This window comes from Uranotaenia lowii, chromosome 3 (assembly GCF_029784155.1).
Source record: "Uranotaenia lowii strain MFRU-FL chromosome 3, ASM2978415v1, whole genome shotgun sequence".
NCBI classification, from domain to species: Eukaryota; Metazoa; Arthropoda; class Insecta; order Diptera; family Culicidae; genus Uranotaenia; species Uranotaenia lowii.
This window is the reverse complement of record NC_073693.1, coordinates 269,933,594-269,955,047: the sequence shown is the minus strand read 5'-3', so window position 1 is coordinate 269,955,047 and position 21,454 is coordinate 269,933,594. Positions and strand designations below refer to the sequence as shown.

The 21,454-nt window shown below is 42.0% G+C and overlaps 3 protein-coding genes and 1 long non-coding RNA gene across 5 annotated transcripts; 3 read left to right on the top strand and 1 right to left on the bottom strand.

Moving 5' to 3' along the window:
• Positions 1-2,780: 2,780 nt before the first annotated feature.
• LOC129755251 (uncharacterized) lies at positions 2,781-21,396 on the top strand. 2 transcript variants are annotated; one of them, XM_055751639.1, is made up of 4 exons: positions 2,781-2,843; positions 16,651-16,850; positions 16,911-20,532; positions 20,588-21,396. In XM_055751639.1, exons 2-3 carry the CDS (start codon positions 16,703-16,705, stop codon positions 17,552-17,554), a joined length of 792 nt encoding a protein of 263 aa, XP_055607614.1. In that variant the 5' UTR covers positions 2,781-2,843; positions 16,651-16,702; the 3' UTR covers positions 17,555-20,532; positions 20,588-21,396. The 2 variants fall into 2 exon arrangements, with proteins under 2 accessions (XP_055607614.1, XP_055607613.1); XM_055751638.1 differs by lacking the exon at positions 2,781-2,843 and having other exon boundaries at positions 16,596-16,850.
• LOC129753401 (uncharacterized) lies at positions 7,067-12,919 on the top strand. The gene has a single exon (XM_055749221.1). The coding sequence runs from the start codon at positions 7,067-7,069 to the stop codon at positions 12,917-12,919; it is 5,853 nt and encodes a 1,950-aa protein (XP_055605196.1).
• LOC129755252 (uncharacterized) lies at positions 15,605-16,342 on the bottom strand. The gene is made up of 3 exons (XR_008739218.1): positions 16,161-16,342; positions 15,960-16,071; positions 15,605-15,887 (listed from the first exon to the last, which is right to left on the bottom strand). It is a non-coding gene; the product is annotated as an uncharacterized LOC129755252 (long non-coding RNA).
• On the top strand, positions 20,391-21,099 carry LOC129753400 (uncharacterized). The gene is made up of 2 exons (XM_055749220.1): positions 20,391-20,532; positions 20,588-21,099. The coding sequence occupies exons 1-2, from the start codon at positions 20,391-20,393 to the stop codon at positions 21,097-21,099; spliced, it is 654 nt and encodes a 217-aa protein (XP_055605195.1).
• Positions 21,397-21,454: the final 58 nt, after the last annotated feature.

The window sequence follows — 21,454 nt, the reverse complement described above, 5'->3', positions numbered from 1 at the left end:
CAGTATGAAACCAACGGCGGGTATTGTGTTTCTCTAAGGGTTTTTAAAGATTCTTTAACAGAACTAGCGAGTCCGTTACGAGATGCTATAAACACAAAGTCTTCAAACAAGAAGTACCCCATTCGTGGAAGTGTTCAACTGCTGTTCCTATTGAAAAACAGAAAAATGCACGAGAGGAAACGTTATACCGTCCTATAAATATGTTGGAAATCCAAGAGAAACTGCTAGAATTGGCAGTAAAAAAACAGTTTTTAAACTTTATTGAGTCGCAAGAAATACTTTGCAGAGCAGTCTGGATTCAGGAAACAACATTCAACTGAATCTGCTGTGAATTTGATACTTCGAAACTGGAAGATCAATATTGAAAATGGTAGCTACACAATTGCTGTGTTCCTGGATTTTAAGAGGGCATTTGAAACGATTGATCGGTTATTGCCACGAGCTCGCGCGACTCTACGGCGAACCCAGTATCCAGAAGGTGGTTAAGGCTGGCCGGATACGCTGGGCAGGACATGTTGCGAGAATGCCGGACGACTGTCCTGCAAAACAGGTGTTCGCTACGAATCCGGTAGGAACAAGACGAGCGGGGGCGCAACGAGCGAGGTAGTTAGACCAAGTGGAGCGTGATCTGAACGTGGAGTGCCCGAGAAACTGGAAAACGGTTGCTATGAACCGAGTGAATTTTAGGAATTATGTTCGTAAAGTTATTTCGTGAGACGGAATACTATGTAAATAAAATAAATACAGTGAAAACCCGATTTTGCCCCCAGCCAGCAGATCGTGGCCTAGAGGATAGCATACTTGTCTTCTAAGCCAACGTTCATGAGATCGAATCCCGGTCATGACATAACCTGGCACACATAGTATGATGAAGGTTGGCGGTTTTAGCATTAGTGAAATGCTAGCCGGGTATACCTTGGAATTAATTTAATATGTTCATTGACACGTGCGGCGAGATGAAACGCTAGGTAGAAGAATTTGTAAAGGCATGAAGAATAGGCGGATAGGCAAGCATCAGATGAGCTTCGTAGGATAAAGTTTGGATAGGTGTTGAAACTGTAAGTCTAGGGCATTTTTATTGGAAAGCATGAAAGTGTGGTGGTACGCCTTTGCCGTACAACAGACTACTCTGTATAGGAAGCGTGATCGACTTTTGATCAACACATTCCTAAACACAGCAGGCCAGTTGGATTGTGTACTGTCAATACACAGTCAGGCCTGAAGAGAGGTTTCGAAGTGGGACAAGCGGCAACAGTTGTTTGCAAATTTGAAATCTAGTTACAAAGGATTCCACGTCATTTTTACCGATGGTTCTCGAAACTTGAACAGCAAAGTGGGATTCTCAGCTACAGACTTAAAAACCGAAATTTATGATGCACTTCCTCCTCACTGTACAGTTTTCTCAGCAGAATCCTATGCTATACTAATAGCTTTAACTGAAATTGGGCAAAAATCCAGAAAATCGGTTCTCATATGCAGTGATTCTGCAAGTGCCTTGCAAGCAATCGAATCAGGAACGTCGCCTCACCCGTGGATTCAAAAAATTGAAGAAGCATGCAAAAAACAAAATGCAGTTTTAGCGTGGATCCCAGGACACGTTGGTATTGAAGGAAACTGCCGAGCAGACACCCTTGCTGCGGAAGGAAAAGAAAAAACACCGCTGGATATCGATGTACCAGTACAGGACATAAAATTGTGGATCAATTCTATTTTACATCAATGGTTTGGCAATTCTAGTTTCCTGAGACAAATAAAAAATTCTACTCAAAAGTGGAATGACCGGAACAATCAAGTAGAACGCAGGGCCCTCACCCGGGCTAGAATCGGCCACTCGGTTGCTACACACGGATTCCTGATGGTGAAGGGAGGATCACTTAACTGTGGTACTTGTGGGACCAGAAACGATATGAAACATTTACTGTTCAATTGTATAAAATACGATACTTTAAGACAAAAACATCAGATCGATCCTAATCCTTGCATTAGTTTAAAAAATGAAAAACAACCTGAAGACAAAATGATAGATTTTTTAAAGGAATCAAAAATCATAGAATTACTGTAAATTAGATTAGGGTTCGCTAGGGGTGAATGACACCATTGTTAAAATCCCGAAAATAAATAAATTTAAAAAAAAATCTCCAATAGGTTGACCAATATATATGCAATCCTTTAGATTGTACGTCCACAATTCAATTGAAAATGTCCACGCTTGTCCACGTAGAGGGGAGTAGGGGTTAAGTCATGTCCACGTGGACATACTTCCAAAATATTTTCTAAAGATGAACAAATATTAACATTTTTAAATCAAAATCTTAAAATTGCAAAGCTTTCTTATTTAAGACAATCAGTAGTCACTTGAAAGCATGTGATAAATATGAGAATTTACAAATTTGAAATTTTTATAATTATTTTATAATATTATCAGGAAAAGCTTCAGTAACCAAAAGGCAAAAAGTTAATACTGTTTTCTAACTATCAAATTCGATTGAGATTTAAAAAAATCAAATCTGTCCACGTGGACATCCGAGCCCTATGCACCGGAGGATTGGCGCGGGATCATTAAGTATACTGTGTATAGTGTCCCTCTCCCTGGACATCCGGGGAGGGGGGTAGGTTTTGCCAAATGTCCACGCTTGTCCACGATGGGGTGGAGAGGGGTTCAAAAATCTTATTTTTCTGTCCACGTGGTATCTGAACAGTCCCAAACGGTCAAACAATATTACTGAGGCAATACGGCCAAAACATGTACTACTGGCATCCCTGAAATATCAAAACAAAAATAGAGCCTCCAAAAGCGTTTTGTGACGCAGAGTGAAGCTGCAAAATTAGCAAAGTTTTCTATACTTTTTTTTTTTGGCGTGTAGAAGCATATGGCGTCGGTAGTGCTTTTTTTGTCATCCGCGAAATTCTCAAATTTTTACTAGTGGTGCGCGTTTGTTTCCGCCCAAAAGTGGGGCAATAGTTCCGTTGAGTCCCGAGGACAGGCTCCGGTGCCGATAGCCGTGAAATTTAGTGCTTTTCGCGAGTTTTCCGGGGTTTTTTGTGTGGGCCGGGCTCCCGCCATTTTCCTTTTCCTTAGAAGGGTGCCAGTGTGGGGTCGTGGGTGCTCCGGTAAAAGAGGTGTCGCGCGAGCAACGCTGCCGGTTCGTTCAAAGTCTCGGTCGTCGAAGAGCAGTGAATCGCGGGTGATATTCTGCCATTTGGGGAGATTCGGGAGGGCACCCAACGCCAACGAGGGGCATATAAAGAAGATTTCAAAAAGAAAATAAGGCCTCAGTGAAGAAAGAAAAGGAAGATAAGTTAAAAAGAAAGCGAGAAAGAAGATGAAAAAGTTTAAGAAGACAAGAAAGTTAAAGAAGTTAATATAGTGCAAGAAGATAAGAAAGTGAAGGAAGATAAAAAAAGTGAAAGAAGAGAAGTCAAAGAAGAGGAAAGAGCTAAGGTGAAGAATCAAAATGATGAGACCAGCCAGCGCTGGAGAGCAATGGTCAGAAGCAAGAAGAAGCCAGAGGCTAGGCACAAAGCAAGGAATAAGCTTAACTCAGCCAGCCAAGAAGACCTCAGCTAGTGCCAACACAATGTTCCCTGCCAAAACATCATCCGGAGCAATCCCCAAGCAAACACGGAGTGCTAATCCCCCTGTGATGACCCAGAACAATCCCACAGACGGAAGCAAAGAAATAAACGCCGTGACGGTGATCTTGGAGCCTATAGATTACGCTGGACAAACCTCCAAACATCCCCTAGAGATAGGGAAACTACTAAATCATTTAAAATTCAAGAGTTTCTCGGAAGTCAAAGCGATTGGACGCTATCGGTTCAAGCTCGAATTGGACTCTCCAGGAGCTACTTCCGAACTCAAAAAATTGAAGCTCTCGGATCATAACCTAAAAATTTACTCCCCCAATATTTCGCGAGATACGATTGCCTTTGTCCGTGGTATTCCAACGGAATACTCAGACAAGGAACTGTCTGAAAATATGGAATGTGAACAGCAAATTAAAAAGGTCGAACGAATTATGAGGAAAGGAGACGGCGTAGACTTGCTGCCAACAACAAATATAAAGGTCATCGTGAAAGGCGAGAAGGTTCCAAACAAAATCAAGCTTTACGGCTGTTCCTTCAGAGCCGAGTTATATGTTTTCCCGGTCAAGCAGTGCTCCAAGTGCTGGCGCTTTGGGCACAAAACTAAGTTCTGCTCAGGGGTCCAAAGATGCTCGGTGTGTGCCAGGGTACACAAAGGAGATAGCTGCACCAAACCTCCTTTCTGTCCTAATTGCAAGGGGAATCATAAACCTGAAGAACCCACATGCCTGGAACGACGACGAAGAATTATGATAACCAGTGCAATGAGGAAAAATGGTATATCATACAAAGAAGCAGCCACTCAATTTCCAATCCTAAGCAACCGCTTCGAAGGACTGGAATTAGAAAATGAAGATGAGTTCCCGTCACTGGAGGGAAATGAAAAAGCAACACAAGGGTCTACAAGAACACGGATCGAGAGACACCGCTCTAGCTCCTCGCGGAGCAGAGGGGCAGACAGCCAGGAGGAAAGAAACGACAGTTTTAGGAGCGCAGCTGATACCTTCGTCTTCAATACAAACTTCGTAGAGCAAGTAGTCTCTTCAATACGAAGAGAACTCATCAGAAGCTTGAGAGAAAGGATCTGGTTGAGACCACTCATAGCTTTGAAGGACCAGATCACCCTGAAGCTGAATGCTCTCGATAAGGATACAGATGTGGACCAGATTCTCTTGTTCACATACGGAAGGCTGAACGACATCATCAACAGTGAAGCAACAAGTCAACATTATGAACCATCCAGAATAATCACCGACATCCAAAATGCTTAACAACATCTCAATTCTACAATTAAACGTTCAATCAGTCCGACCGAGTGTCAAACGAGAAGAACTATTAAAACTAATAACAACATCCGACTCCAAAATCTGCTTGCTGCAAGAAATCTGGCTGCGCGAAGGGGAAAGCTTCCAACTCAAGGGATTCAATCTAACTTCTAAGAGAAGATTGAACGGGTACGGAGGAGTAGGCATTCTTGCTGCCAAAGAGCTGACACAGCAGCAAGTCGAGACTCCGGATTTCACCTTTTTAGAGGCAACTGCAGTTAAAATTATCAAGGGAGCTGAATCGATAACATTTATAACCGCCTATCTCCCCCCAGATAGGGGAGATTGGACTCTCAGTATCAGTCAGCAGAAGAAAAACGCCGTGGAAGACTTGAAATTATTCTTCCACTGGCTGGACAGGATCTCTGGGGAAATCATCATAGGGGGGGATCTCAATGCGCACCACGAGGCATGGAGCCCAGAATTCGACAGCTGCTACAGGGGCAGACTGTTGGAAGAGCTGATCGAAGATTCCAGATTCATACTCCTCAACGATGGGTCTCCCACACTAATTAGCTCCCCTGGAAATCGCCAATCCACAATTGATATCTCCTTGGTCACCCCGGGATTAGCACGAAAGGCCACCTGGAAAGTGCTGGAGGAAGACTTCGAGAGCATACACGCACCAATACAGGTCAAAATCTCCAGTGACGCGCAGATCTTCGACAGTGAAACCACCAAAGTCAACCAACAAAAAGTTATCGAAAAACTGAATGGAATCCGGCCACAATTCATTTACGACCCAGAAGAGATGCAAGCCATCTTTGAAGAGTATATAAACGCCGCATCGTACAAGGTCAGGAAGAAAAAATGTAACTACCTTAAAAAATGGTGGACACCCAAGATCAGCGAACTCTACGACGAGAAAAGGGAAGCCCTACGAGCTTACAACAAAAGCCGGTCGAAGACAGACTACATCGAGCTCAAACGGAAAAGAGGAGTCTTCAAGAAGGAGTTCAGAAAGGAGAAGCGTTCATACATCGCCGAGCTTATCAGCAAAATAGACGAGGATACCCCCGCTAAACATGTTTGGAACATTGCCAAGGGCATCGATGTTTCGATATCAGGAGGACGTGACTCAGCTAAAAAACTCACGTCGCAGGAAGGGACCGATTTCATAAATCATTACTTTAGGGACGAAAGAAGACGGATAGTTTGCCCGACCATAATCACGGACAAGGCACTTGAGGAATTCGAACACCCTCTCAAGGCTCGGGAACTGCTAGACGCCCTTAAAAAGAAAAAAAACCACTCCGCCCCAGGGGAAGACAAGATGTCCTACGCAATTCTCAAAGGCCTCAACCTGGACATGCAATTGAAAGTCTGTGAGATGCTTAGTAGCGTCTTTGTCTCGGGTCAGATTCCCCCCCGGTGGAGGATCACAGAAATAAAACCAATTCCCAAAAAAGGACAGCTCACGGGGCCCTCTTCCAAACGCCCAATCAGCCTGATGAATATCAACTTGAAACTCATCAACTCGGTCATTAAGGACAGACTAGCGAACATCTGTCAAGTCAACAACATCTTGCCAGCAAACTCATTCGGTTTCAGGAACTTCTGCTCTGCCCAGTCCTGTGTGAACTTCCTAGTGAACACTGTTCTGGAGGCCAAGAACAGAAAAATGGAATTGTTGCGGTAACCCGTGACGAACGAGTGAGAGTACCGTCCATTCCCTCGGTCGGAAATACGTCATACGAAGTAAACAGGATAGTGTCATCTAAGTAGTACTCTTGAAGGTAGATAGCGTGTTCTCGGATAGAGTTGCGAATCAGATTATTTCGAAGATCATTTAAATTGTTACCCACAGTATATCATATCTTAGTTTGTACACGAAAAGTGGATAAGGTGAGGAATTTAAAGTTGAATTTAAACTTGAGATCGATATTAATCATTTTCCACCTGCATACTAATTTACAGGAAAGAGTTTGAGGTTAACTTGTGACAAGCTAGAGAATTCATAGAAAAGGATTAACACTAAATTTTGTAAGAAGGTATGCCTAAACTATTCGATTCCTATATTAACTATTCAATAAATTCTAGCTTAAAGCTGTACTGAACTGAACTGCTAAAGAAGAGTGTTATACGAATTCTCTACCGCCACAAACTTTAAGAAAATTTAAGACCCGAAGTTGGGGAAATTAAGAAGAACAGTTACCATGGCCAATATAAACACAGATGAGTCCAAAACTACTAAAAGTTGTGCGAAATGTACCCGCAAAGATGATAGTAATATGGTGTGCTGCGATTCATGTGATGCTTGGGAGCACTACGAATGTGCGGGAGTAAGCGACTCCATTTCGGAGCCAGATCGAAGCTGGAAGTGTAGCAATTGCTTAACGACAACGGAGGATAAAACGACTAAGCCCTCCAGTAGGCGAAATGGATCTATTGTTAGTCGGGGCAGCAAGAACTCTGAGTTTTACCGGATGAAGCTTGAGAAACTGGAAAAAGAGCACGAACTGAAGTTACAAAAGATACAAGAAGAAGAAGATTACATCAAAAAGAAATACGAAATCCTGAAAAAAATGGAAGAAGAAGAGGCTGGACCCTCCAGCAGAAGGAGCGACGTCAGTTCCACAAAGGTTCGAGAAAGATTGCTAAACTGGCTGGCGGATGACGGAACAGCAAAAACCCCTGTTACGGGAAAACCCAGTGACAGCGATACAACTCTTCAAAATGCCCCCCCTAGGGAATCCTCTACACCGAAAGACAAAAACGCAGAAACGATCCATCGAGCGATCCCAACGACATTAAAATCTGTCGCCAACAGGAAAATACCCGACAAAGAGCCGCTTGTCCCTTTGAACCAGAACGGAGGAACTGTGCTTCAACAAAATCCACCAGCATCCACTTCGCTAAATCAACAAATCAATTCCTTGACAACAGCGATTAACACCTGTACGTTTTCTGGTGACCAAATTCCCGGTGTTCAACAAGGAAATCTGTCAGCTCCGGATACTCTTCCCTATGTAAATCCCGTAAGCGCTGCAACTGAACGGGCGGAACCGACAACTTCCCAACTCGCTGCCAGGCAGGTTATTATTAAAGAACTACCCGTATTTTCCGGTAACCCTGAAGAATGGCCGTTATTCTATGCTGCCTTCCAAAACTCAACGAAGTATTGCGGATACAGTCACGCAGAGAATCTCTCGCGCCTACAAAGGGCACTTTCGGGACAGGCTCTCGAATCGGTTAGAAGTCGTCTATATATCCCAGAATCCGTTCCGATCGTCATAGAAAAGCTCAACAAGATCTATGGTAGACCCGTCCTGTTAATCAACTCGCTCATAAATAGAATGCGCAGCGTCCCCCCTCCGAGGGAAGATGATCTGGATTCCATAATCTTCTTTGGTACGGCCGTACAGAACCTGGTGGATCATATAAAAATCTCCGATCAACGCGATCATTTAAAAAATCCTTCGCTTCTCCAAGAAATTATCAACAAACTACCTGTACAGATGCAAATGCAGTGGGGAACGTTCAAATTCCCCTGGAATCCCGTGGAAGTAGATCTTGAAACTTTTAATCAGTTTATGACCAACCTGGTAGACATTGCTTTGGATTTGACAGTGAAAGTAGGAGCAGTAGCGCAACAGAAAAGTCAACGCTTTAAGCCACGAGAACGCTTAAACGCTCATTATCAAGCGGAGGATGATCGAGAATCGCTGACTTATAATCCGAGAGGAAGTTGTAACTTTTGCAAGGGACACGACCATTACATTGCACAATGCGAAAATTTTAAAAGGCTGAATCTCGACGGACGCTGGAAAACTATTCGCACTCTAAATCTCTGCTGGACCTGCTTAGTACCCCATAAAAGATGGCCCTGCCGGTCAAACCGAATCTGTGGAGTTGATGGGTGCAGGCAACGCCACCACGGGCTGCTACACAACTTTGGAGAATCCGGAACGATTGATAGAGACCCCACGGCACAAATGGACACCTCTGTATCAACAGCACATCATAACCACCACTACGAAAAATCATTTTCATTCTTTCGATACTTACCAGTAACACTTTCCGCCAACGACAAGTTCATAGAGATATTCGCGTTCTTGGATGATGGCTCCTCCACAACTCTTTTGGAGTCCGATATAGCAACGCAGCTCGGAGTAACGGGTACCCCAGATATTTTGACGCTTTTCTGGACAGCGAAAATAGGTCGACAAGAAAAGGACTCACACCGAATCAGTGTACAAATTTCGGGAATTGGGTCCACTAATCGGTTTAAAATAGATGACGTTAGAACCGTTGAAAGACTTGATCTCCCTAGCCAATCTTTGAATTATAAAGTACTGTGTGAATCTTTTCCTTACTTGAGAGGACTTCCCATACAAAGCTATCACGATGCGCGCCCAAAAATGATTATCGGCATAGAGCACGCCAAACTACTGACTTCTCTGGAAACTCGTGAGGGCGGTGATCATGAACCCGTCGCTATCAAGACACGACTGGGCTGGTGTACCTTCGGAAAAGGAAATAAGTGTAATGACATTACAGAGAGTCTAAACTCACACATCAGCTTCAATAACATTCGACTGCACGATGTCATGAAACAGTTTTTTCAAACCGAGGAAGCCATCCCACCAGTAAACCTAGATTCAGAAACTGATAAAAGGGCAAGACAAATACTAGAAGAAACTACCAAATTCATTGATGGTAGATACGAAACGGGACTCCTGTGGAGAGAAGATCGTCCTATAAATCTACCTAATAGCTTCCCTACGGCCCTGAAACGTCTCATTAGTCTGGAGAAACGTCTAGCTGGATTACCCGACTTAGCGCTTAAAGTCCAGGATCTTTTAGACGTCTATGAACGAAAAAAGTACGCTCATCGACTCACACAAGCTGAATTTAATAAAACAGATCCCAAAAAAACCTGGTATCTGCCCCTTGGAGTAGTGACTAACACGAAAAAACCCAACAAAATACGGTTGATATGGGACGCTGCGGCACGAACTGGAGGTACAAGTCTCAACGACCTTTTATTGAAGGGACCCGATCTATTAATTTCACTAATGGGGGTTCTTTTGAGATTCAGACAACGAAACATCGCAGTTTGTGCTGATCTCACCGAAATGTTTCACCAGATAAGAATTCGGGATGAAGATAAACATTTCCAACGTTTCTTATGGAGAAAAAGCCCTGAAGAACCTATCGGAACGTACGTGATGGATGTCGCCACTTTCGGTGCGTCGTGCTCACCTTGTAGCGCCCTCTTCATTAAAAATAAAAACGCTCTCGCCCACGCCTCAGAATTCCCTGAAGCCTCGAAGTCTATAGTGGACAACACCTACATGGACGACTGGCTGGTAAGTGTCGATACCGTCGAAGAAGCCGTTCGGCTGTCAGAAGAGGTCAAACGAATACACGCAGCCGGAGGATTCCAGCTCTCAAAGTTTATATCGAACGTTCCAGAGGTCCTAGAACGATTAGGAGAGCTTAATTCGCCTTTAGATAAGAACCTTGACTTCGATCAAGCAGAAAATATGGAACGAGTACTAGGGATGATTTGGATACCATCAGCGGACATGTTTACCTTCAGCACCATTGTGAAACCCTGCCTTCAGAGAATCGCCGATTGTGTGGACATCCCAACTAAGCGACAAGTACTACAAGTAATAATGTCCGTATTTGATCCGCTAGGATTAATATCTCACTACATCATACACGGGAAAGTGCTAATGCAGGAAATTTGGAGATCCGGGTCTGACTGGGATGAACAGATTCCGCAAAATCTACTTGACTCATGGAAAAGGTGGATAGGGCTTCTAGGTCACCTTCACAAAGTCCGAGTCCCACGATGCATCTTCTACAATACCGACTCTCGAATAAATTACAAACTTCAGCTACACACTTTTGTGGACGCGAGCGAAGCCGCCTACTCTTGTGTGGTCTACATTCGACTTGAAAACAAAAATGACTGTAAATGCAGACTTATCTCAGCGAAAACAAAGGTGGCGCCGCTCAAACCGCTTTCCATCCCGAGATTAGAACTTCAGGCTGCCGCCCTCGGCGCAAGACATCTCCAAACAGTCGCTACTTCGATGACTCTTCCGATAGAGAAAAGGGTGTTTTGGTCGGACTCAGCAACGGTGTTAGCCTGGATACGGTCAGACAGCAGGCGATTTCATCAGTTCGTGACCTTCAGAGTCGGGGAAATATTGTCGAGCACAAATGTAGAAGAATGGAGACATGTTCCATCGGCGCTAAACGTTGCTGATGAGGCCACCAAATGGAATAACGAGCCTTCCTTTGATCCCGATAGTCGATGGTACCGAGGACCAACATTCTTACTAGAATTGGAAGAGCAGTGGCCAAGGGCATCAGGTAAATCTTTCACAACCGAGGATGAGCTCAGAGCAGTTCACGTCCACGTTCACAACACAGACCCGCTTATAGATACTACTCGCTTTTCAACATTCAATCGTATGCTGCGAACAACTTCCTACATTGTTCGTGGTGCCGATTCTTTCCGACATCGGTTACCGCCCGGGACGGTAGAGAAAATACTTCAACGCGATGAGATCCAGAAGGCTGAACGCGTTTTATGGAAACAAGCACAGGCAGACGTCTTTTTCGCTGAGATAGATCTATTGAACAGAGGAAAACCCATTCCAGCTTCTAGCCATATTTACAAGTTAAATCCCTTCACGGATGAACATTCGATCATACGGGTTGGGTCTCGATTGAATCTAGCCCCGATCAGCTATGATGCTAAGTTCCCGGTACTGCTGCCTAAAGAGAATCGGATTACACATCTGTTGATTCTTCATTTTCATGTTAAATTCCTGCATGCAAATAGAGAGACCGTCCTTAACGAAATGAGACAACAATATTATATTCCTAACATGCGCTCGATCATACGTAGAATAGCAAACGCATGTTTATATTGTAAAGTGAAACGAGCTAGCCCAAAACCTCCTATTATGGCACCTTTACCCCGTGTCAGGCTTACCCCACACATTCGTCCTTTCTCATATATAGGTGTGGACTACTTTGGCCCCATTCAGGTGAAAGTAGGCAGAAGTCTAGCCAAGCGTTGGGTATGCCTATTTACCTGCCTTACAATTCGTGCTATTCACCTTGAAGTGGTTTATACGTTAAGCACGCAATCCTGCATTATGGCTTTCAGAAGGTTCATTGCTAGAAGGGGAGCACCACAAGAGGTTTACTCTGATAACGGCACCTGTTTTAAAGGGGCAAGCCGAGAGCTGGCAGAAGAAAGAAAACAAAGAACACTTATTGATGAAGCGTGCGCCTCTACGTTCACCAACGCTTCTACGGCCTGGTATTTTAACCCCCCAGCCACACCCCACATGGGTGGGGCCTGGGAACGTATGGTGAAATCAGTTAAATTGGCACTCCAAGTACTATCTGAACACGTGAGACACCCGAATGATGAGGCATTCGAAACCATACTATTGGAAGCGGAAAGTATTGTCAATTCTCGGCCGTTGACGTACGTACCCCTCGAATGTGACGAGCAAGAGGCATTGACTCCCAACCACTTTTTGTTGTGCTGGTCCAAGGAAGTCCAACAACCACCTTCGGAGTTAAACAACTATCGCAACTCCTTAAGAGATAGTTGGAGCCTAACTAGGCACTTAGTCGATGGATTTTGGAGAAGGTGGATAGTCGAATATTTACCAATGCTCACGAGAAGAACAAAATGGTTCGAACCCATGAAACCCCTTGGAAGAGGCGACCTGGTGCTTGTCATAAACGAGAATGTCAGAAACGGCTATGAACGTGGACGGATCGAAAAGGTTGTATTAGGTGCCGATGGGCAAGTACGCAGAGCATGGGTGAAGACAAGCAGCGGAACATCACTGAAAGCAGCTACCAGACTAGCGGTCCTTGACGTCCTGGGAGTGCCCTCGGGAAAAGGGGTACTTCACGGGCAGGGGGATGTTGCGGTAACCCGTGACGAACGAGTGAGAGTACCGTCCATTCCCTCGGTCGGAAATACGTCATACGAAGTAAACAGGATAGTGTCATCTAAGTAGTACTCTTGAAGGTAGATAGCGTGTTCTCGGATAGAGTTGCGAATCAGATTATTTCGAAGATCATTTAAATTGTTACCCACAGTATATCATATCTTAGTTTGTACACGAAAAGTGGATAAGGTGAGGAATTTAAAGTTGAATTTAAACTTGAGATCGATATTAATCATTTTCCACCTGCATACTAATTTACAGGAAAGAGTTTGAGGTTAACTTGTGACAAGCTAGAGAATTCATAGAAAAGGATTAACACTAAATTTTGTAAGAAGGTATGCCTAAACTATTCGATTCCTATATTAACTATTCAATAAATTCTAGCTTAAAGCTGTACTGAACTGAACTGCTAAAGAAGAGTGTTATACGAATTCTCTACCGCCACAGGAATGCATGGTGGCCTTCCTGGACGTATCGAGGGCCTTCGACAGGGTGGACACAGAGAAGTTGTTAGAAATATTGGCGAACTACAAAATTCCGAACAAGATCATATCCTGGCTACACAACTACCTTAGTGCGAGAGTGCTCTTACTGAACACAGAGGACGGAACGGTTGAACGTGAAGTCACAGAAGGACTACCGCAGGGCTGTCCGCTCTCGCCCATCTTATTTAACCTGTACTCTGCTTCGCTGCACAATATCAGGACAGCTGGTTGTACACTAGTACAATTCGCAGATGACCTAGCGGTCATTGTAGAGGACGAGACATTAGCGACTGCTGCCAGCCGAATGAACTTGTTTCTGGACCGATTGGCAGACAAAATGCTGGAATTAAAATTAGAAATCAATCCCAATAAATGCGCGATAGTGCCCTTCACCAAGAAAAATACGCAAAACATAAACGTCCAGATAAAAGGCACCAATGTGAACATCGACAACACGTACAAATACCTGGGATTCACCCTAGACCGTTCGCTTAGACATCGGAAACATATCGAGGATGTGTGCCACAGGGCGAAACAAAAAATCCCCCTGATCAAGTTACTAGCCGGCCGGAATAAACAAGCCAACCCAGAAACGCTGATCAAAATAAGCAACGCCCTGGTGCGGAGCAAGCTGGAATATGGGGCATCGGTATACGGCGGGGCCGCAGAATCTAATCTGCAAAAAGTGCAAACGGTCCAGAACTCCTTCCTACTTATCTCAATGGGGTACATTAGATCCACACCAATCCACGTGATTCTGTCTGACACTGGTCAAATCCCCATGAAATTCCGGATAGAACTTCTGACGAAACGAGAGGCCCTCAGAAGCTACTATCACCAGAATCAGCTTGCAGCCTGCATCCAAAAGACAATCGACACTCGAACCTGGAATGGATCCTACCTAACTTACATAGTCGACCAAAACCTCGACCTGTTCGCCCAAACTCATCCTAAGGACCCAAATATACACAAAACCCTCATACTCCACAATGAACCAGGCTGGAATCCGACCAATTCTGTTAGAAGAACCCTAACAGACGGTCAATCGAAAAAAACGAATTTTTCATCTTTGCAATGGCAAACACTGTTCCGGGAAAAGGTCAACACCGATTATAAGAATTACAATATCATCTTTACCGATGCAAGCAAAAAAACAGCTGGGACCGCCATCGCTTTCTTCGACCCCCAGAAAAAAATCAAAAAAGCTGAAAAAACCAACGAAAACGTGTCAATATCCAACGCAGAACTGATGGCCATACAGTTAGCTGTGGAGTGGGCCATAGAAAACAATTACGATAAAACGGTGATAATGACAGACTCTGCAAGCAGCTGCGATATGCTTCTCCACACAAAACAATTAATTGTAAACTACATCACCTGGAATATCTTCAAACTCCTCTGCATAAACAACAAGCACAAAATAGTAATCCAGTGGATACCTATATAGTCACTGCGGAATAGCGGGGAACGAAATCGTAGACAGAGAAGCAGTACGAATGACAGACCAACCGCAGACGATGTTCAACTCACTTACATTAGGAGACGTGTTCATGGTGGCCAAGAACGAAGCCTGGAACAACTGGAAGAGGGAGTACCGTCGAGTCTCTCTGTTCAAAGGAAAGTACTATGCTCAGATTGAACCACTTCCTAGGAAAACACCTTGGTTCAAAGAACTGATTCTCAAAAACAGCGACAAAAAATTACTCAGCCGAATAAGGTCCGGCCATGTCCTCACGAAGAACAGACTGTTCTTATGGAAGCTGGAGCCAGATGAACTCTGCGAAACATGTAGGGTACCAGAGGATTTAGAGCACATCCTATACTATTGTCCAAGATTGAACAACATCCGAGGGGAATTCCCAATACTAGAAAACTGCAAGCCACTATTAAACATCCTAAAAGAAGAATGCGAAACATCACACGCTGGGCCACGTTGAACCATAAATGTTTGAAAAATAACCATAATGGCAGTTTAGTGGATCAAGTCATTTTATGAGTTTTCAGGAAAAACTCATAAAATGAGATTTCATAGAGAACTTGAATAATGGTTATTTTTCAAGCATGGTCGAAAAAGTAAAAAAGGGGCCGAAATCAAAAGGAAATATTTGTTCCCACATATGAATCGTCTTAAAATTAATTCATTAAGCAAATATCATATTCAGAAATGACCATGAGTTACCTTAAATCCGGATAACAGATTCATAAATCAATGTAACACCTGTTGATACAAGTACCAACAATTTTTTTATTTTAAAACATTGATATTTTTAGTAGCCTTCACAGCTATCTGCTCTGTTGGATGCTGGTAGAGGAGCTGGCACTACGATGTTGCATTAGCGGAAAAAGTTTAGCCGGTCGAGGGAATCGTTGCCTCGATTATCCTTGTATCGGCCACTGCGCTACCACTGCGGATGATGCGCTGCTGCTTCTATGTTCGCACATCACGCTTCCCGCTCTGCAGTTTTTTAAGTGCTGATTTTTTCCTCGCATATTTTCGGAACGAACCGACATGAACCTCTTGATGCAGCAAATGTAGGAAGTTCCGGAACATTCTGTAATTATATTTTCATGGTTGTTTATCTCGGAATAGGTGATAGATATTTCCAATAACGACATGTACTTACTCATAGACGTGGCGACAACTGGAGGTTTCGTTGAGTCAACTGACGGATTTCTATCCGCGGCGGAACTGCTGCTGTTTTCGAATTCGGATATCCGTTGCTTCACAATTCTCGCCTGAAAATGAAATTTAAAAGAGTTGATAATTCAAGCTTAAGTAAATTTCTTTTAATCATTTTAACTGGTATTATCAAGCGAATACTTACAGTTTGTATTATCTCAGGAGAATTTATAAAAATTATTTACGATTACAACACGAGACCATAAACAAAACAAACATTTCAGGGATTGCAAACATGGCGACTTTTTTTTCAGTCATTTTAGTTGTTGAATTTTAACCATTATCAACATTTTCATCATGAACTCGGAAAATGGTTAAAGTTTAACAATTCATTACGGTTAAAAAACAACAATTTTAGGAGTTCTTTTAAAAATATCAAAAAATGCATGAAAAACAATCATTTTTGGTTAAAAAAATATGAGCGTGCACTAAACCAAATCACGGAATACATCAAGAAAGTCAAAATTCCAATATAAACACAAACAACCCACCGATCAAGAACAACAAGAACACCCTCAAGCAATAGTCCTATATTCAACAACCAAAACTATCCACACAATTGAGGCAAGTTGGGCCAGAATGGTCCTAGCCAGTCGTGTCAGACGAAGCCAAATAAAGAAAGAAAGTTTTCTATAAATTCAAAAACGTTTTAAATTTGGTCGAATCCAATCGTTTTGTTTTTCGAGTATGTCGCAATGCACACTTGATGACGATTTTATTATCAGCGAAGTCTACGCACGGCCTGAACTGTGGGATAAGTCGTTAGGTGTAAGTCGCAAACTAAGGGTTGTTAATAAGATCTGGAGAAATTTAGCCCAAAAACATGAAGTGCCAGGTAAGAAGATACGACCGCTTGCGCTCGGACACTAAGTTAAATTTTTTATATATTTTATAGAGGAAGTACTCAAAAAACGTTGGAGATTTTTGCGGGACGCGTTTTCGTCGAACCTTCTTAACATACCGAAGTCAGTTTTGCAAAGTTCCTCAGACCGACTGGATTATGAAAAATATGTTACCTGGCCACTGTTCGGATCGATGTTGTTTCTGAAAGATCACATTGGGAAGCGAGGACCGAATTGGAACATTTGGCAGCGAGCGGTTGCAGCAATTGAGCAGGACGAAACAAGCTTTGATGGCTTTTCGCCGGAACAACCGGAAACATCAAGTAAACAACCGGAAACATATAGCACTGAATCGGAAACATCAAACAAACAACCAGAAAAACAAAGGAGACAATCAAAAACATCAAGCAACAAAACGGAAACATATAGCAAACCACCGGAAACATCAAGGAAGAGGACCGCTGATCGGTTGCCGGATGAAGATGATCATTTCGTCTCGAGTCTGTTGTCCCATTTGCGACGAATCAACCCTGCACAGAAGCTACTTTGTCGGATGGAAATTCAGAGGGTGGTCAACGAGTATGCCTATGGACAGATCCGGCTTCCGCAAACGCGTTTGGATCTCGATGGTTTGGTCCGTGACACATGCGAGGGTCTGAGCGAAGAATATTTTACCGAGGAGGTCAGTTCCTTGTGATAGGCCTCATCCTGTTGAATCCTTTTTTTTAACGCCGAATTTTGAAAAGCCTATGGGTACCAAACTTAATTGAACTTCAAAATTTTGCACGCGAACCAATGCTTCAAAGTTCTGGTAATGAGCATTAGCAAAAAATGTCTCACATTTGAGGTGAGCTAAGCCGAGAATGTTTGGTTCGTAAGATGAATTTCTAGATAAAAACATTTATCTTAGAAACACTCTAGGTTTACCCAAAGCTAGGGACAATCCTCTAGCCCGGTCCGCAACGCGAAGCGTAAGGACCATACGTCGTTTTAGTTCGAACGCGAAGCGTGAGGAGGCTTCCTGGAAATTTTGATAAATAATTTTAGGACGGCCCCGTCTTCCTAGGTTTATTAAAAACCCTAGGAAGGCCCCGTGTTTCTAGGTTTACCCAATGCTAGGGACAATCCCTTAGCCCGGTCCGCAACGCGAAGCGAAGCGTAAGGACCATACATCATTTTAGTTCGAACGCGAAGCGTGAGGAGGCTTCCTCGAAATGTTGATCCATTATTTTAGGATGGCCCCGTCTTCATGCCCAAAGTAAATGCAATATTTTATGCCAAATGACCGTTATGCCAAACGGCCATTATGCCAAATGACTATTATGCCAAACGGCCATTATGCCAAACGGCTTTATGCCAAACGGCGTTATGCCAAACGGCTTTATGCCAAATGACTTTATGCCAATCGGTATACAATCATATTTTGTCAGTCAAACATCACTGTTAATAAAAAAAAAATCATCTATTTTGTTTTACTCTTATCCTAGTATGTCGGTGCAAAAATGTGACCTAGCCAATTTTACATTAAAAACTGTTGTCTTGTTATTATTTTTTTTCTTACTTTTCTTGATAAAAAAGTGTAATATGTGTAAGCATTGCTCTCGGTTAAAACCTATTTTTTAGGTATTTTGTTTAATTTTCATTGGAAATGCATTAATAGTTGTTTATTTCAATTGCGAAGTAAAATAGCCAAAGCGAATATCTCATTAGAATAGATTCAGCAAACAAATCTTTTTAAAATTTAGGTAATTTTAGTGGCATATTTCATAATTTTCAAGAAGACGTTGCTTTCCGATTCATGGAACCAGTTTTTGTTTAACTTGGAATTAGTTTATTAAGAAATTTGTTCTAAAAATTTTTCTATTTTATTTTTTTTTCAAATTGTTGTTACTTATTATTACTTTTTTTTATCCATATAATTTAATACCATTTCTTTTCAGATCTTCAGGTAATATTTTATGATACACATGTATTATTTTCTTTATACATACTTTTATACATATATAAATTTGCATATTGGGGATTGGGAACTAGAGGGAATGCATCTGGGGATAACCTAAAGAACTATTACAAGCGGAGTGGTAGCCAACCATTGTAGGTTTCTTAAGGTTGGATGCCTTCCCTTGACGAACCATCGGCCGTGGAAGCCTTAGGGCCAACCACACAGACATAGGCAGGACCTTGCTACCGATGGGGGAACCATACATACATACATACATACATACAAAAACATTTATCTTAGAAACATGGGACATGAGGCCATATAGAGAGAGATGTACTTTTTTAATATCAAGCAACGATATATAATTTGCAATTTTAGTGCTTATTCTGCTCATCTCATGAGAGCTATGTTTCAAAAGACGGAAATCTACAATAAACGTGATTATATTTACAATTCTGTGTACAACACATTGTTCGGACATTTTGAAAATATCACTTTTATTTAAAATTGTCTTTAAAATATATTTAATTGTCCTGATTTTCGAAAAAAAAATCTTAATTATAATTGAATTTTAAGCTGAATTATCAGGACATCGAATAAATCTGTAATAGTATAGTAAAATTCATTTACCCGATGATTATATTTGGTTAAAATAATATCTAAATGGAGTTTTCCAGATAAATTGCATTCGCGTCGAGACTCTGCTGATCTCATAAATTGCATAAATTAAGGCGATTACAGTACCTGTATTTCGCCTTTATTTATGCAATTTAAGCAGAAAAAGTTAGTGTCCGGAAATATCCTGCGATTTTTTCTTCATGGTGTCCTGATTTTTGACAAAACCACCAGGCATCTCTGGGGGTGTCAGGTGTCCTGATTTTTCAGGATTTGTCCTGATTTTCGAGAGACCGTCCTGATTTTTCAAAAACGCTTGAATTGTCCTGATTTTTGAAAAATGACCTTAAAAATGTCCTGATGTTTCCTGATTTGTCCTGTCCGAAAATCAGGACAAATCCTGAAAAATCAGGACACCTGCCACCCCTGTTGTTTACATTTTTCAAAAAGTTCGAAACAAAACCTAAAAGTTACTCTGTAATTTTCTCTGCTTCCAATACCCCTTGGCCAGCTATCAGAGGTTAAGCCAAATAGATGTAGGAAACTTTAAAAAAAAACCTAAAAGTTATCCTACCACAATCTGTCTCAGGAAATACTCTATATATGAAATTATAGTGCCTTTCAAAATCTGTGTCCGACCAAACAACATCTGGACGAAAGGTCAAAAGCGTCAAAAGTCTATGTATTTAAGACAAATCTGGGCACCTGGCAACCCAGTGAGCAATACGGGCAAAACATGTATTACTGGCATCCCTGTTAAGATCAAAACAAAACCCGCTCCAGAAGCGTTTCGCGACGCGAAAAAAAGCCGAAAATTTCGCGATTTTTTTGTTCTATACACATTTTAAATCGTTTTAATATTTTAATCCATTCGAAACCAAGTAATTGTTATTGTGATTTTTATTTACGAAAACCTTTAAGTTACAATAAGAACCTAATTACTAGGTCAAGGAAGATTAAATTTCGTTTTTCGAGCATGTCGGATGTTTATGAACTTAATGACGATTTTATTATCCACGAGGTCTACGCACGGCCTGAACTGTGGAATAAAAAGTTGGGAATAAATTACAATAAGAATAGGGCCTGGGGAATTCTGTCCGAAAAACTTGAAGTGCCAGGTAGGTTTCCGAACGTTTGAGCATGACTATTTTTTAATCTTCTTTTTTTTCGCAGTTGATGTCCTTAAAAAACGTTGGAAAGTTCTGCGGGACTGCTTTGTGAGGAATATTGTTAAAATACCGAAGTCTGAATTGGAAAATTCATCAGACCCACTGAATTACGAACCATACGTCAATTGGCCACTATTCGGCTCGTTGTTGTTTCTGAAAGATCATATAAGTCACCATAAACCCAGCGCTTGGCAACAACTGCTTGCAGAAAATGAGCAGAACGATATTAGTTTGGATGACTTTTCGTCGGAACAACTGGAAACATCAACGACCTTCAATCGGTGCCCGGATGAAGATGATTATTTCGTGTCGAGTCTATTGTCCCATTTGAGACGAATCGACCCTTCAAAGAAGCTACTTTGTCGAATGGAAATTCAAAGGGTGGTCAACGAGTATGCCTATGGGCATTCCCGGCTTCCTCAGAAGCATTTGGATCTGGAAGGTTTAGTCCGAGAATCTTGCGAGGGCTTGAGCGAAGAATATTTAACCGAGGAGATCAACCCTTCGCAGATGTGATAGGCATACTTCATTTTGAAGATACATAAAGATTTAAGGAAGACTAAAAACAAACCTTACTTCAAAGTTTAGCACCCGAATAAACCCTTGTTCAAAGTTCTGTTAAAGCAACATATTTTACTACTCATCATTATCAGTCGTAATTAAACCTAACTATCAACATTGTTAGCAAATAAAATGGATCAATAGACTGAAGTTAAGAAATGTCAACAATTACAAGGTTGTTTAATAACTATATTCAACACTCGTGTGTTTGAATTCAAATTTTTGTATGTAAATAAAACGAAATAAAAATTAGATGTGGTTTTGCACTCATTTGAAAGAAAAAAAATTAATGCAGGAGAACGTTTCGAGA